At 46.8% G+C, this 13,185-nt stretch overlaps 1 protein-coding gene across 14 annotated transcripts in view; it reads right to left on the bottom strand.

Moving 5' to 3' along the window:
• The window catches only part of ZNF618 (zinc finger protein 618), a 184,258-nt gene that overhangs the window by 135,416 nt on the left and 35,657 nt on the right, over nucleotides 1–13,185 (bottom strand). For 4 of the 14 annotated variants that reach the window (XM_023545026.2, XM_010587708.3, XM_064291572.1 and 1 more), the window contains exon 1: nucleotides 8,544–11,424. The exons of 1 other annotated variant lie outside the window; for it this stretch is intronic. In XM_023545026.2, coding sequence (XP_023400794.2) covers nucleotides 8,544–8,588 — 45 coding nt within the window. In that variant the 5' untranslated portion in view covers nucleotides 8,589–11,424. Of the gene's footprint in view, nucleotides 1–8,543; nucleotides 11,426–13,185 lie in introns of those variants that run through there. 9 more of the 14 variants (XM_064291571.1, XM_023545024.2, XM_010587707.3 and 6 more) reach the window with 4 other exon arrangements.

Here is a 13,185-nt window from a genome sequence, read left to right on the forward strand (position 1 = left end):
TTTTTTTCTCTCCTTTTTGTCCATCTGGACTTCCTAACTGTTCAACAGTGAACACATATTATTTTTGATAAAAATAATAACAGAAGCAAGAAAACACAACATAAGAAAAGGCAGTTTATACAAAGGAAACATCGGGGTGATGATTCACTTTAGAGAAGGCATCTTTTGCTTTTAAAAAGCTTTGTCATAAAAATATCTGTTACGCAGGGAGTAGCCCCCCAAAAAAAGGAATTGAGATGCAGGAAACTTTTCAGGATGGTATGAAGTTCAGAAAGTCCTGTTTCCCCTGGAGAATGGAAGGAACCCCTCTTTCTCCCAGACCATGCACTGTTACCCCTTCTCTCCTCGAGGGAGGCCACAGCCAACTTCCAGTTGGTCAGTTCCAAGCTCAGTGACACCTAACCCCTTCAGCATGTGGGGTTTCTCCCTCAGATGGGAGTCTCCTTTTGCGACGGGGAAGCCAGACTGGATTCCCCGTTGGGCCATAACCAAGAAGGAGTCCTTGACCACCTGGAGGAGACAGAACTCTCTGGATCTGTGGCCTCATGAAAACCATTCCATTCAAAGAGACCAGACAAAGTAACAGCAGCACCCCTCGACTAACACCAGACCTGTGCCAGGCTTTCACACAATCTCTTAGAAGCTCACAGTAAAATCTAGGTGGGTTAACGCTGACCAATTTTACAAACGAGAAAACAGACCAGAGGTGAAGTAATTTGCCTAAGGTCACCCAGCTAGTAAGTGCAAGAAACAGGACTTGGGATTCCAACTTGGTTGGACTGATGCCAAAGCGTCGTGATAAATAAATACATATGTCAAGAAATTTTGAAACAAAGCAGAGGTATTAAGTGCCAGGTTCTGTGAGACACTGAGCCAGGACCACCAACAGGAGAGGGATGGTCCCTGCCCTGGTAGAGTCTGCATACTAGAAAGGAAAATGGACATCGTCCAACTCCTAGTAACAGTACTGCTTATAATACAAGCTACACAGGTAAAGTTCACTCCCCCAGTCACTTCCACCTGCAGCCTCATGGCAGGTGGGTTGCAAACAGACAACTCAGCAAAACTATGAGTAGCCAGGGGGCAAACTAAATGCTAAATCCATTACTGTTACTACAAACTGTCATCAATGTGGCTTTTCCGTTGTCAGCAAACACCTCAGGCATCCCCAACCAGAGGCCACAGGAGGCTCGTGATCCTTCGCAGGTGGATTCCCCTGGAATCTCTCCTTTACCCCTACACTTCAGTGCCCTGTCCCAGTAATGTCACACAGTAAGTGCTTAATCAATTACAGGCTCAGGGAACGCTTACAATTACACCCCTCTGCCAGCCCCAGGTGACCTGCACCTGGCTCCAAACCTACCCCCCAAAAAGCAAACCCACTGCTGTCAAGTCGATTCCTGCTCATAGCGACCCTGTAGGACAGAGTAGAACTGCCCCATAGGCTTCCCAAGGAGCGACTGATGGATTCAAACTGCCAACCTTTTGTTTAGCAGCCGAGCTCTTAACCACTGTGCCACTAAGACTCCTGCTCCAAAAAAAACAAGCAACCCTAATTCTTCCTCCTACTCTCCCACCCACCTCCATCACCTACACAGACCCTTTCTGCTGCCCTGAATCCAGGCAATCCCTGATGGACGACTGGCAGTTGGTATTCAAGTACCCTCTGAGGCTCCACCCAGGTACTGTGACATTTTTATAAATTTCATTATTTCCAGACCCCCTGGTACTGTGGAGAACCAGTGGCTTCCCTTTTCTGGGCCTGTTTCTCTAACTGCAAGCTGGAAACAATCATCCTTGCCTGGGTGGCTTCCCAGGACCATTGTGCAGAAACAGCGAAAACACAGATGTTGAGGTGCTCAGCGAACGTGAACTTGAATCAAGGCAGAATGGGCACACTTCCCTCCTGGTAAGGGGCCAACGCCACTCTCAGAGGTCACCAGCAATGGCCAACCCAGGAGCCAGGCCTCTCTTGACTACAAAAAGGGTACAACTCGCCAAGTTAACTCCTGGCCTCAAAGTCTGCCAGCATGGATGGCAAGAAAGCCTGCCAGCCAGCCTTCTCATCACAGGCATGCACACACACACAATTCAACTCATAAATAAAAATCTGATTATCGCAAGCTTTTCCAAAGCCAATGTGACTGTGTTTTAATCTTTTATAAAGAAAAACTCATAAAATATTCAAGGGAAGCCTGTGCATCCCAGGAGACTCAAACTGGCTCTCAGCAACCCCAGCTACAGACATACCAATGGGGCCCCCAGGACCTCTGCCATCAACGACCAGAACATCCTGCCCTCACTGCTGGTGCTCAACCAAGTCATCCACCATGCACGGGCCCGGGCTCCCCAGCCCAGGCTAATTTCCTGCCAGCCTGTTCCCCATGGCTGTTCTCCTTGCTCTTTCTACTCTGTAAGACTGGGGATACCCTGGGATTCTTTTCAGACTGGGTGGCACTGAGCATAGGCTGAAAGGGACAAAGTTGGACTTGACAGGAGTGTCAAACCCCAAAGGAGTACAAGGAGAGGAAAGAGGGAAAAGCCCCTCTCCTTCAAACTCACTAATTCAGGCTAATTGGGAGGAGACTAATAAAAATACGAATAATGGCCTTTGTAACATGGTTCACTGAGTCTTCCTTCCTAGGATTCATTAATTCATTCTAAAAATATTTACTGTTATCCTATTATGTGTCAGAAACTATGGGCTTTGGGAATATAATGAGGGCAGTGGGGGTTCAGTGGCAGAATTCTCGCCTTCCATTTTGGAGATCTGGGTTCAATTCCTAATCAATGTACCTCACGTGCTGCCACCACTCGTCTGTCAGTGAAGGCCCGCGTGCTGTTATGATGCTGAACAGATTCCCACGAAGCTTCCAGACTAAGGTAGACTAGAAATAAAGGCCTGGTTATTTGTTCCCAAAAATCAGCCAATGAAAACCCTACAGATCACAACTGTCTGATCCAACTGTGCACGGGGTCGCCAGAATCAGGGCCAACTTACAGCAGCTAACAACAGAAACACGGAAGTGAATGATATACAGCCAAAAACCCTTGGCCTTTTTCTTGGAGTTGTGGCTGATTCCGGGCTGGGGCAGGGAAAGTGTAAGATGAGCCTGGAGCACCCTGGAGAGCCAGAAAGTAAGAAAGTGCTCAAGAATGATGGGAATGTATCAAAAGGACAGAGGAGCCAGCGTGGAGGGCTGACACTGGTCAAATCTGGGACGACTGAAGCACAAAATAAGTAATGAGAGCAATGGATTATAACCCATTAAATAAACAGCCAGGAGTCCAAATTGATGTAAATAAATAAATGAAAAAATTAATAAATGGGGGAGAAAGGACAGCTCTTGCTACAGTAGAATTCCAATTAGTGAATGCAGAAGGAATGATGGAAATAGAAAATCACTATTTGGCAAACATCACAGTAATAAATGCTGTAGGCAGGAAATTATCAATGGATGTAAAATTAGTGGACAAAAAGTATGACAATAAAACAAAATATCCACAGTCTCACTGTTGTTGTTAGCTGCCATTGAGTTGGGCCCCGACTCATGGTGATCCCACACACAGTGAAACAAAATGCTGCCCGGTCCTGTGCCACCCCCATGGTCAGCTGAGAGTTTTGATTCATAGGACTTTCACTGCTGATTTTCGGAAGTATATTTTTGGGTTATGGCCAGGTCTTTCTTCCTAGTTTCAGAGTACCTTCCCACAAGATACCACTGCAAAGGGTAAAACAATAACGTTGCAAAGGAGAAACCCAGCAGAAACCACCTTAATCAGGTGTTCAAAGTTAACCAGTAGTAAGTCATATCACATCATGTACCCCTGATGTGACACACTGAGAAAGAATGGACGCAACATCACTTCAGGGGTATTGCTGCCAGAATCTGTCATGAGGAGACATCTGGCAAATCCGTGAGGGGCATTCTACAAAATAACTGACCAGGACCCTTTAAAGGAGTCAGGGTACGGAAGTCAGAGAAAGGTTGCGGATCCATCTGAGGCTGCAGGAGACTAAGGAGACATGACAACCCAGTGCAATATGGGATCCTGGAATGGGTCCTGAACCAGAAACAGGACATTAGTGGGAGACCTGGTAAAACGTGAATAAGGTCTGTAGACTAGTTAATAAAAACCTACCAAACCCACTGCCGTCGAGTCGATTCCGACTCATAGCGACCCTATAGTATTGTATTAATATTAACTTCCTGTATTAACATTAATTTCATAGTATAATTTGATCATTATACTATGGTTATGTAAGATGTTAATATTTGAGGAAGCTGGGTGAAGGGTATAAGGAAACTTTTATAAGTCTAAAATTCTTTCAAAATGAAAAGTTAAAAAAAAATTTTTAAATCCCTGCCCTCACAAAGCTTACATTCTTGGAAAGGAGGAGAACGGGAGGAAATATACAAACAACAAAAAAAGTAAAATATATAATATGCCAGGTGGTAATAATCCTATGGAAAACTATAAAGCAAAAAGGTGGATGAGGATGGGAGGGTATGATTTTAAGTAGCTCAGTCAGAGAAGGATATATGGAGTAAAGACATGGAGATGAGGAAATTAGTTTAAAAAAAAATACACACACACATATATATATATACACACACATACGTATACATATATGGGATTGCATTCTGGGCAGAGGCCCTAAGGCTACAGTGCCTAGTGTGACGGAGAAAAACACGCAGACCAGTGGGAACCAGGGACAATTTCTCAGCACCATTCCTGTGTCCATGGGGGCTGGCCACCTCATTCTACCCACTCCATGTCCCCGCTGCTTCCAGAACAAGCCGATGGTCAGCCTCCCCAGAGTTGAATCTTAGGTAGGATTAAGCCCTAAAGCCCTAAAGCCAGTACATACAGCTAAAATGTCACAGTTGAAACTACGCTTGAAAGCCCCATGCTGGAGACTCTTCCCATTTTTCTAGAAGTCTAATGTCCAGTTCACACTCCAGAGTTCGAACACAGCACTGCTTCCTTGATTGACCACAAGATGAAAGTGTTGGCTTGGAGTAAAGGACCGTGTTTTTGAAAAATATACATCTTGCAACTCTAGAATCACAGTTGACCGGGCAAGACGCTCTCAATCTGAGAGGGACGGAGAAGTCAGCAATTCTCATCTCCTAGGCAAGCGCACCTACATGGTTCATATTCTCCGTGGTTAACAAGTGAGATATCATGATACTTGCTCACCAAATCAAAATCTTTACCGCTCCCAACGTTGCCCACGGAGCAGTTTTCAGACCAGACTGAGGTACTTCACATCTACAGCTAAACAACACCGGTCTTTTCCTAATTGCAAGAGAAACTTGATAGGGGTAAAGGCAAGTTCGGTTTCAAGCTTTTCTTCGATAAATTTTCTGCTGGGACCTGTGAGCACCCATCTGCAACAGAGAGCTCACCACTGGTACCACAAAGGAAGAAACAGAGCGTTACCGTGAGCAGAAAAACACAGAATCGACTAGTCCTGCCTGTGTCATCAGCTTGTTTCATTTTCTGGGTCTGGGCCCATGGCTGTGATTTTTTATTGCAGCTGCATAACATGGTCATATTTTCTCCTAGTAAAATTGTCCCTGGTCATACATGGAATCAAATTCATCAATATTTCATGGAGCTGTTGCAGAAAAAAAAAAAGCTTTCTGGCATCCCTGAGCTTCTCAATACCATGCTCCCTACACACAGGCACGCACACACACACACACACACACACACACACACACACAACGTCTCAGAATGGCCCATCTTCATTTGTAAAAGGGGATAATAATATCTCTTCATAGGGTTGCCATAAAGATAAATGGGCTAAATACCAAACAAGTACCTCCATTCATTCGCTCAACAAATATTTAATAAGCATCTACTATGTGAGGCCCTTGCTAGGCGCTGAGGATACAGTGATAGAGGAACACACACACACACACACACACACACACACACAGGCAGTGCCCTCAAGGGGTTTAAGGCCTGGTCTTATTTGTTTCCTTGGTTAGCAAAATTCTTTGCCTAGTTTTCAAGATGCTCTAAAAGGACACCTAGTATTTGTCAATCTGTCCATTCCTATCCATCCTTTCATCTACCTCTTTCTCTCTCCCCGTGTCCCTCCCTCCCCACCACACATACCCCCCTTAAGACCCACCACTCCTCAAATACTCTGCTCAAGTAGACCACTTGCTATTTTCAGCCTCCCTCAGAAAATATTTTAAGCATTTTGAAATATCATTTGCATACAAAGTCTCTGCTAATTACAATCTTTCTGCCTCTTTATTAGAGCCAGGGATGGCCTCTTCTTTCCCCTCTGCCTATCTCAATATTAACCCTGCCACAAGGTCACAGGCAAGGGCCACCTCCTCCAGCAGGTGTCCTTAACCCAAAGTGTCCCCAGCCATGCCTCCCTCCCACTGCCCCACCTTGGCATCCCCACAGCACGACTTCTCCAGGGCTCACCTCGCCCTTCATCTAGGCTCTGACAATGGCAGATGTCAAGCGCAAGGTCTATTTCCACTGTTTCAGAATCCTCTGCCAGGTCCAGGCTCTTGGTGACACCTGGCTAAGTGGCTGAGATGCATTCTCAAATGCACTCAGCGATGCCCACTGAGGCAGGCAGGAAGCTCCTTGGAAGCAGGGAGTCTATTTCTCCACACGCAGTCCCAGTACCTAGCACAGAGCCTGGGGCATAGTAAAACCCATTACTAACCACTGGATTCCAACTCATAGTGACCCTACAGGACAGAGTAGAACTGCCCTATAGGGTTTCAAAGGCTGTAATCTTTACCGGGCAGACTGCCACAACTTTCTCTCATGGAGCAGCTGATGGGTTCGAACCGTCAACCTTTCGGTTAGCAGCCGAGTGCTTTAAATGCTGCGCCACCAGAGTTGTCTGCTGCTGAAACTCTTTACCCTTGGAAGTTTTAGGCAGAAGGCTTCTGCTATGGTTAGTGGAGAGGAAATAAGCCAGCATGTGCTAACTGCGCTCTTAAAATGTAGGGGAGAATTGTTCTTAAAAAAGGCAGGGGTGCAAATTTCAATAGACTGAGGTGCTATGCACGTAACTCCGAGTAAACCAGGTGAGACCAGCCTTAGGGGAGACAAGGATACTCCCATCACTCCCGCTGCCAGTGGGATCCCACGTTCCCCGCTGCCAGAGCATATGAGTTTTCCAAACAAGTGGGAAATCTGAATTTTTAAAGACAAGCAACCAAATCAATTACGGCAGCCAGTGTTCAATCTCTGGTTTAAGCTGTTTAAACACTGCCCACCCCCTCCCCCTTCCCACCTTGTTTACACCAGTTCTGAACAGAAAAGGTGTTTTTATCATTAGCATATTGTTTATATTCCAACGGGAGCTTTCAAAAAGCTTAAATATAGCCTGATTCTTTACACACCTTAAAGTTCTTCCCCTAAAGATCTTGTTTACGCTGGCGTTTTCCTTAGGAAACCTCCTGAAAAGGTCAGCTGCAGTTCACAAAGTCTTAAACCAGACGCTCCGAATCACTGGTATTTTGCAGTACATGTTTAGGTAACTTCCAAGTCCCACCAATGGGTTCCTGAGCTGAACTGCGGGAAGTGGGAAGTGGGAAGGGAGGCTTCCTCGCCAACAGCAAACTCTACAGAAGAGTATAGTCCAGATCTTGAGGCCCTGGCTACCTGAGGGAAATAAGAGAGGTCCCTGGAACTTGGCAAGCCACTGAGATCGTAGAACAAATTCGGACTCTGGTTTAAGAAAACCCAACTCAGGAAACTTAGGGAAAAGGTCAGCAGTTCACATCCATCAGCCACTCCCTGGAAACTCTATGGGGCAGTTCTACTCTGTCCTATAGGGTGACTATGAGTCGGAATCAACTCAATTTATCCAATTTACAGAAAGACTGTTCTCATTTCAGAAAGAGCCATAAAGTAGCCATCTTAAAAGCGGCTCTTTCTCCTAGGGTAATATTTAGGTTTTTATGTCTCCATACTTCAGCCAGCAGGGCATTAAACAGGTATGCTTGGAGAGGGAAAGGTGGTCTGGGTTGGGGGAGGCTGGGTACACCCAGTTAATCTCCTTTGTTTACTGCAGGACTTCTCAGAGCCTTTAAAGCCTTAACAGCTACTGTGAATCTCTAAGACAGCATATGCTCCATTCGCAGGCTTATCTCCCTTACCCAAGGACCACCTAATGGAACACGCTACCTTAACCACCTTTCAGAGATCAAAGGAATGAGCCTAAACATCTACGATTAGAAGAAGGGACCTGCCTAAGATCCACAGCTGACTAATGACTAGGTCTGCACTCAAACCCAGGACCACAGCCTTTCCATAGCATTCTACCCTCTTTCAAGACCAATGCTGCCTGGCCTACTAGTTTGTCTGGAAAAGATCTAAAGGAAGACGAAATGCTGACCCCAGTGTTCAAGCACCAGGGAGCCACACCTGCTAAATTCCCAAGCCTGCTCTTAGCACGAAACGCTGAAAAAATATCAGCCAGGCCCAGAGTCACAGGATCTCTGGCCCAGCGACCTGCCTAAGTGGTCAGCCAGCTATTGCTCACATACCTCCAAAGACGGGAATATCACCCCCTCCTCCTTCAGGTTCCTCATGTCTGGATACTGGCTAGAGAAAAAAGAAAAAGTTCTGGTATTTTCTTTCCCATGACTGCCATGTTGCAGGTTGTGGGATTGGGAGGGAGGGGGTTCAGTTTTATTTTATTTATTTATTTTTAATTTTTACTGCGCTTTAAGTGAAAGTTTACAAATCAAGTCAGCCTCTCATACAAACACTTGTACTACCTTGCTATATACTCCTAGTTGTTCTCCCCCAATAAGACAGCACACTCCTTCTTTCCACCCTGCATTCCTGTGTCCACTCAGCCAGCTTCTGTCCCCTCTGCCTTCTCATCTCCCCTCCAAAAGGAGCTGTCCACATAGTCTCATGTGTCCACTTGAGCCAAGAAGCTCATTCCCCACCAGTATCATTTTCTATCTTATAAAAAATAGCCCAGTCCAATCCCTGTCTGAAGAGTTAGCTTTGGGAATGGTTCCATTCTGGGGCTAACAAAAGGTCTGGGGACCATGACCTCCGGGGTCCCTCCAGTCTTAGTCAGACCATTAAGTCTGGTCTTTTTACGAGAATTTGGGGTCCGCATCCCACTGCTCTCCTGCTTCATCAGGGATTCTCTGTTGTGTTCCCTGTCAGGGCAGTCATCAGTTGTAGCCGGGCACCATCTAGTTCTTCTGGTCTTCAGTTTTATTTTACATACATCTGCAAGAAGAAAGCAGTCAACCACGCTTTGAGGTGTAGCAGACCTGAATTCAAATCTCACCTCTACCACTCACTAGTAGGTAAATCACTTTAACCCTGTGTTTCAGTATCCTCACCTATAAAATAGGGGACACCAACTCCCAGCTTATAGCATAGGAGCACTGAACGAGAACCTGACAGCAGCCCCCTTAACTCAGCACAAGCATTTGAGCAGCTCTTGCTGTTGCAGGGGTTACTGGGGAAGCTCACTTTGCTCACTCCCCAGTACCAGAGCTTATACCTCCTCTTTGGGTCGCCTGTCCTCACAGCCTGCCATGGGAATTAGCCAAATGAGCTAGAAGTAAAGGAAGGGCAGAGACCAAGGAGCGGTGTATCTTTAACAGCAGCTGCCTCTGACTTTGGAGGGTTTTCTTGAAGGCCAAAGTTCCCAGGTACAGGGCAGGTCAGTCCAAAAGGAATGGGAAAATCCTAATACCTCTGGTGCTGGAAGAGGTCTCCAAGAGCTGGTCCAGCCCTTAACTGTACAGATGGGGAAAGCAAGGCCCAGAGGGGGAGGGATCCACCGCAGCACACACAGAAGGTCACACAGGGTGTCTCTATGGCCCAGTCCATCCATCCCTCCTTTCAGTCCCTCCCACCAGGGTGGAGGAGAGGGGAGGAACTCTAAGAAGGTGATGCAGTGTCCCCAAACCCTCATCACGTTCCACTGATTTTTTAATAGACTTTAACAATTTACTGACACCAGCGGAGCTTATAAAGTAGTTTAATTGAATTAATTAGGCAGTCATGACTTACTCTTGAGTTCCCCTTTTGGCTCCCGGGAGGCTGTGCCAGCCGCCTGTTTAACCCCTCACAGTCTAGAAAGGCTGCCACACTCTCAACTACAGTGAATTACGACAATTCACCACATTCTCGCTAGTTTCTTTCCTAGGGTAGCTCTTTCCTAAGATAGCTCTTCCCCTGGCCCCACTCAGTACCCTAGCACTAAAGCATGTCTACACCATGGTATCTGCCCCGCGGCTGGAGCTGCTAAAACCGCATCTTAATCAAACTTAAACTGAGGGAATATCCTTGGATGGCATGTTGTTGTCAGCTGTCATCAGGTTGGCCCCCAAATCATGATAACCCCATGCACTGCTAAACATCATGCTGCGCACTCCTGTGCCGTCCCCATGATCAGTTTCCAGCTGGACCGCTGTGATCCACAGGGTTTTCATTGGCTGGTTTGTTGGAAAACAACCACCAGGCTTTCTTCCTAGTCTCTCTTAGTCTGGAAACTTCACTGAAACCTGTTCAGCATCATAGCAACATGCAAGCCTCCACTGGGCAGACAGGTGGTGGCTGTGCCTGAGGCCAGGAATCAAGCCCGGGTGTCCTCCATGGAAGGTGAGAATTCTACCACTGAACCAACACTGCCCCCCTTGGGTGGCATGAACTCTGCCTTCTCCTAGAGGTTCCCCGGAGAATGAGGGGGGCAAGGGGTAGCAGTGAATGCCAACCATCGGAGCCCATCACTGGCTGGGCCTGGAAAATCACCACCTGAATCTCTGGGTTTGGGGCCCAGCTATCTGTTTTAACAAGCCACCCAGGTAATTCGTATACTCCCTAAAGTTCAAGCAGTGGTCTCATGATCGCTAAGATTTCTCCCAGATTAAAAAGTCTGGGAAATGATCCAAAGCATTAAAAGCAATTTACTTACAAGATAGTCTTCACAGCATTATTTATAAAAGGGAAAAGCTGGAAATAGCAAAATATCCCCCAAATAGGGCATTGTTGGACAAACTAGGTACAAGCACGTCATGGAATGCCATACAGCCAAAACCTCAGCATTTACAATAACACTGGGAAATGCTAACCTTATAGCACTGAACTTTTTATTAAGCAGGAGAGAAAGTGTGTCTATCACATCAATTGATTGAAAAAAAAAAACACTCATTAGAAGGAAAAAGATCAAAATGTGGAAGATGTTAGCATCTGGGTAGGGATCTATAGGGAATTTTCTTTCTTCCTTATATTTTCTGTTATCTAACTTTTTCGATGAAGAGTACTTGCTACATTTTATAATGAAGAAAAACAAACTTTTTGTTTTAAATAAAACAAAGATTCTGTAAGAAAACACTGTTTAAAAAGCAAAAAGTTTTGCACTAACTTGAAATTCGTTCAGCACTTGGGCCTCTGGGCCTCTTATCTCTCAGGCTAAGGAGCCCTGGTGGCGCAATGGTTACGCTCCTGGCTGCTAACCGAAAGGCTGGCAGTTGAAAACCCACCTAGCGGCTCCACAGGAGAAAGACCTGGCAATCGGCTTCTGTAAAAATTATAGCCAAGAAAACCCTATGGAGCAGTTCCACTCGGTCGCATGGGGTCACTATGAGTCAGAATGGACTGGACAGCCCCTGACAACAAATCTCTGATGCCAGACTGTGAGCTTCTTGGCAGCTGGGACCAGTGAACTCCATCTTCCCACCCACCAAGGCCAGGCCCTGTGCGCTGTGGGTGTGAAAGGAGGGAGGGACGAACGGATGGAGTCAGATGAACTGTTTATTATACTTTTTTGCTTGGCATATAATTGGATGGATTATTTAAGTAAAACTATAATGATCAGAGAAAACAACCCTGAAGAGCCAACCCACGAGAAAGGAAAAGCCCTCCCCACGCCTGGGAAGGAGTCCTTTACAGCACCCCCACACTCACGTTTTCCCCTGAGCACACCTGGCTGGCAGGGACACAGTCATATTCGGCCCAGTAATAAGTCACTGTTTCCAGGAACCTCTAAGCCCCTGAAGCTGGCACTCGGGCTGCAGGCTCACCCCATCTGGCTCATGGCAAGTAGACTCCGGCAGGAATCAATAATTACAAAGGCTGAGAGCAGGAGCCAGGTGAACAAACAACAGACTGGGGATTAGAAGCTGGCTGGGGCAGGAAGGCCCCCTCCGCCCCCACTTAAGGCCAGGATCAGACTCACTCCACGCCCTGCTCTTTCCCTGGCTGGGAAGCCACCTAGCATTGCACCACCTGCCCCAGCAGGAAGACAGCATGAGCAAAGTGTGGGGGTGGAAATCATGGGGTATATTTAGGAGAGCCATCTAGTATGGTAGGAACAAGAGACAGCATGGGGGAGTGATAAAACCATAAAGACAGGCTAGGCCAGAGGGAACAAGGGCTAGGAACACAGGTTGGGTACAAGTTTTCCTGAACGGCTCTCAGCAAACACCAATCACAATCTCATGGGAGACAAGGAATGCAGCAACTACCTGAGCCACCAGAGTTCCCTTCCTCAGTCACTGCATTTTCTCCACACCTGTGCCAAGGCCCCTAGTAACAGTGCTCCAATTGGACCCTGAAGGACAAGGACGCTCAGGGCCTCTGGCCTGACTCCCAAGCAAGAGTCAGCATGCCCTCTAGGTCCCCAAATAACCTGGGCTGCAGGCACTACCTGCCCAGGATGTGTCTTGGTCTCCAGCTAGAGACACGGCCTCTGGTTTAGCATCACACGACTGCAAAGGTGTAAGGACCATCACCTCCAACCTGCTCCCTTCCACAGGAGACACTTCAAGCTCAGAGATGGAGAATGTCCTTGCTCAGGTCACACAGCAGCAGAGGGACAGAGGTGTACCTTGAGCCCCAGATTCCTGACTCCTACCCCAGTTTGGCAATGCCACAGCACTACACAATCTACTGACTTCAGAGTACAAATGGCCATCAACTCAGGGACTTGCTGGGTACCATGACGTTCTAGAGAACTGGTCCAGAAAGGGGGAATAAAACAGAGCAATGAGCCCCGTCCCAATGAGGGGTTCAAGCAGAGGCTGGACGGATGATCACTTGGCAAGAACAATGCTTAAGAGATGCAAAGATGAGATCCAGCTTGGGGTGTGCAGGTGGGGGTGATCTGACATTCCACCCTGTGACATCTTAGGATTCTGTGATCTTTATCCA

Source organism: Loxodonta africana, chromosome 9, assembly GCF_030014295.1.
Source record: "Loxodonta africana isolate mLoxAfr1 chromosome 9, mLoxAfr1.hap2, whole genome shotgun sequence".
NCBI classification, from domain to species: Eukaryota; Metazoa; Chordata; class Mammalia; order Proboscidea; family Elephantidae; genus Loxodonta; species Loxodonta africana.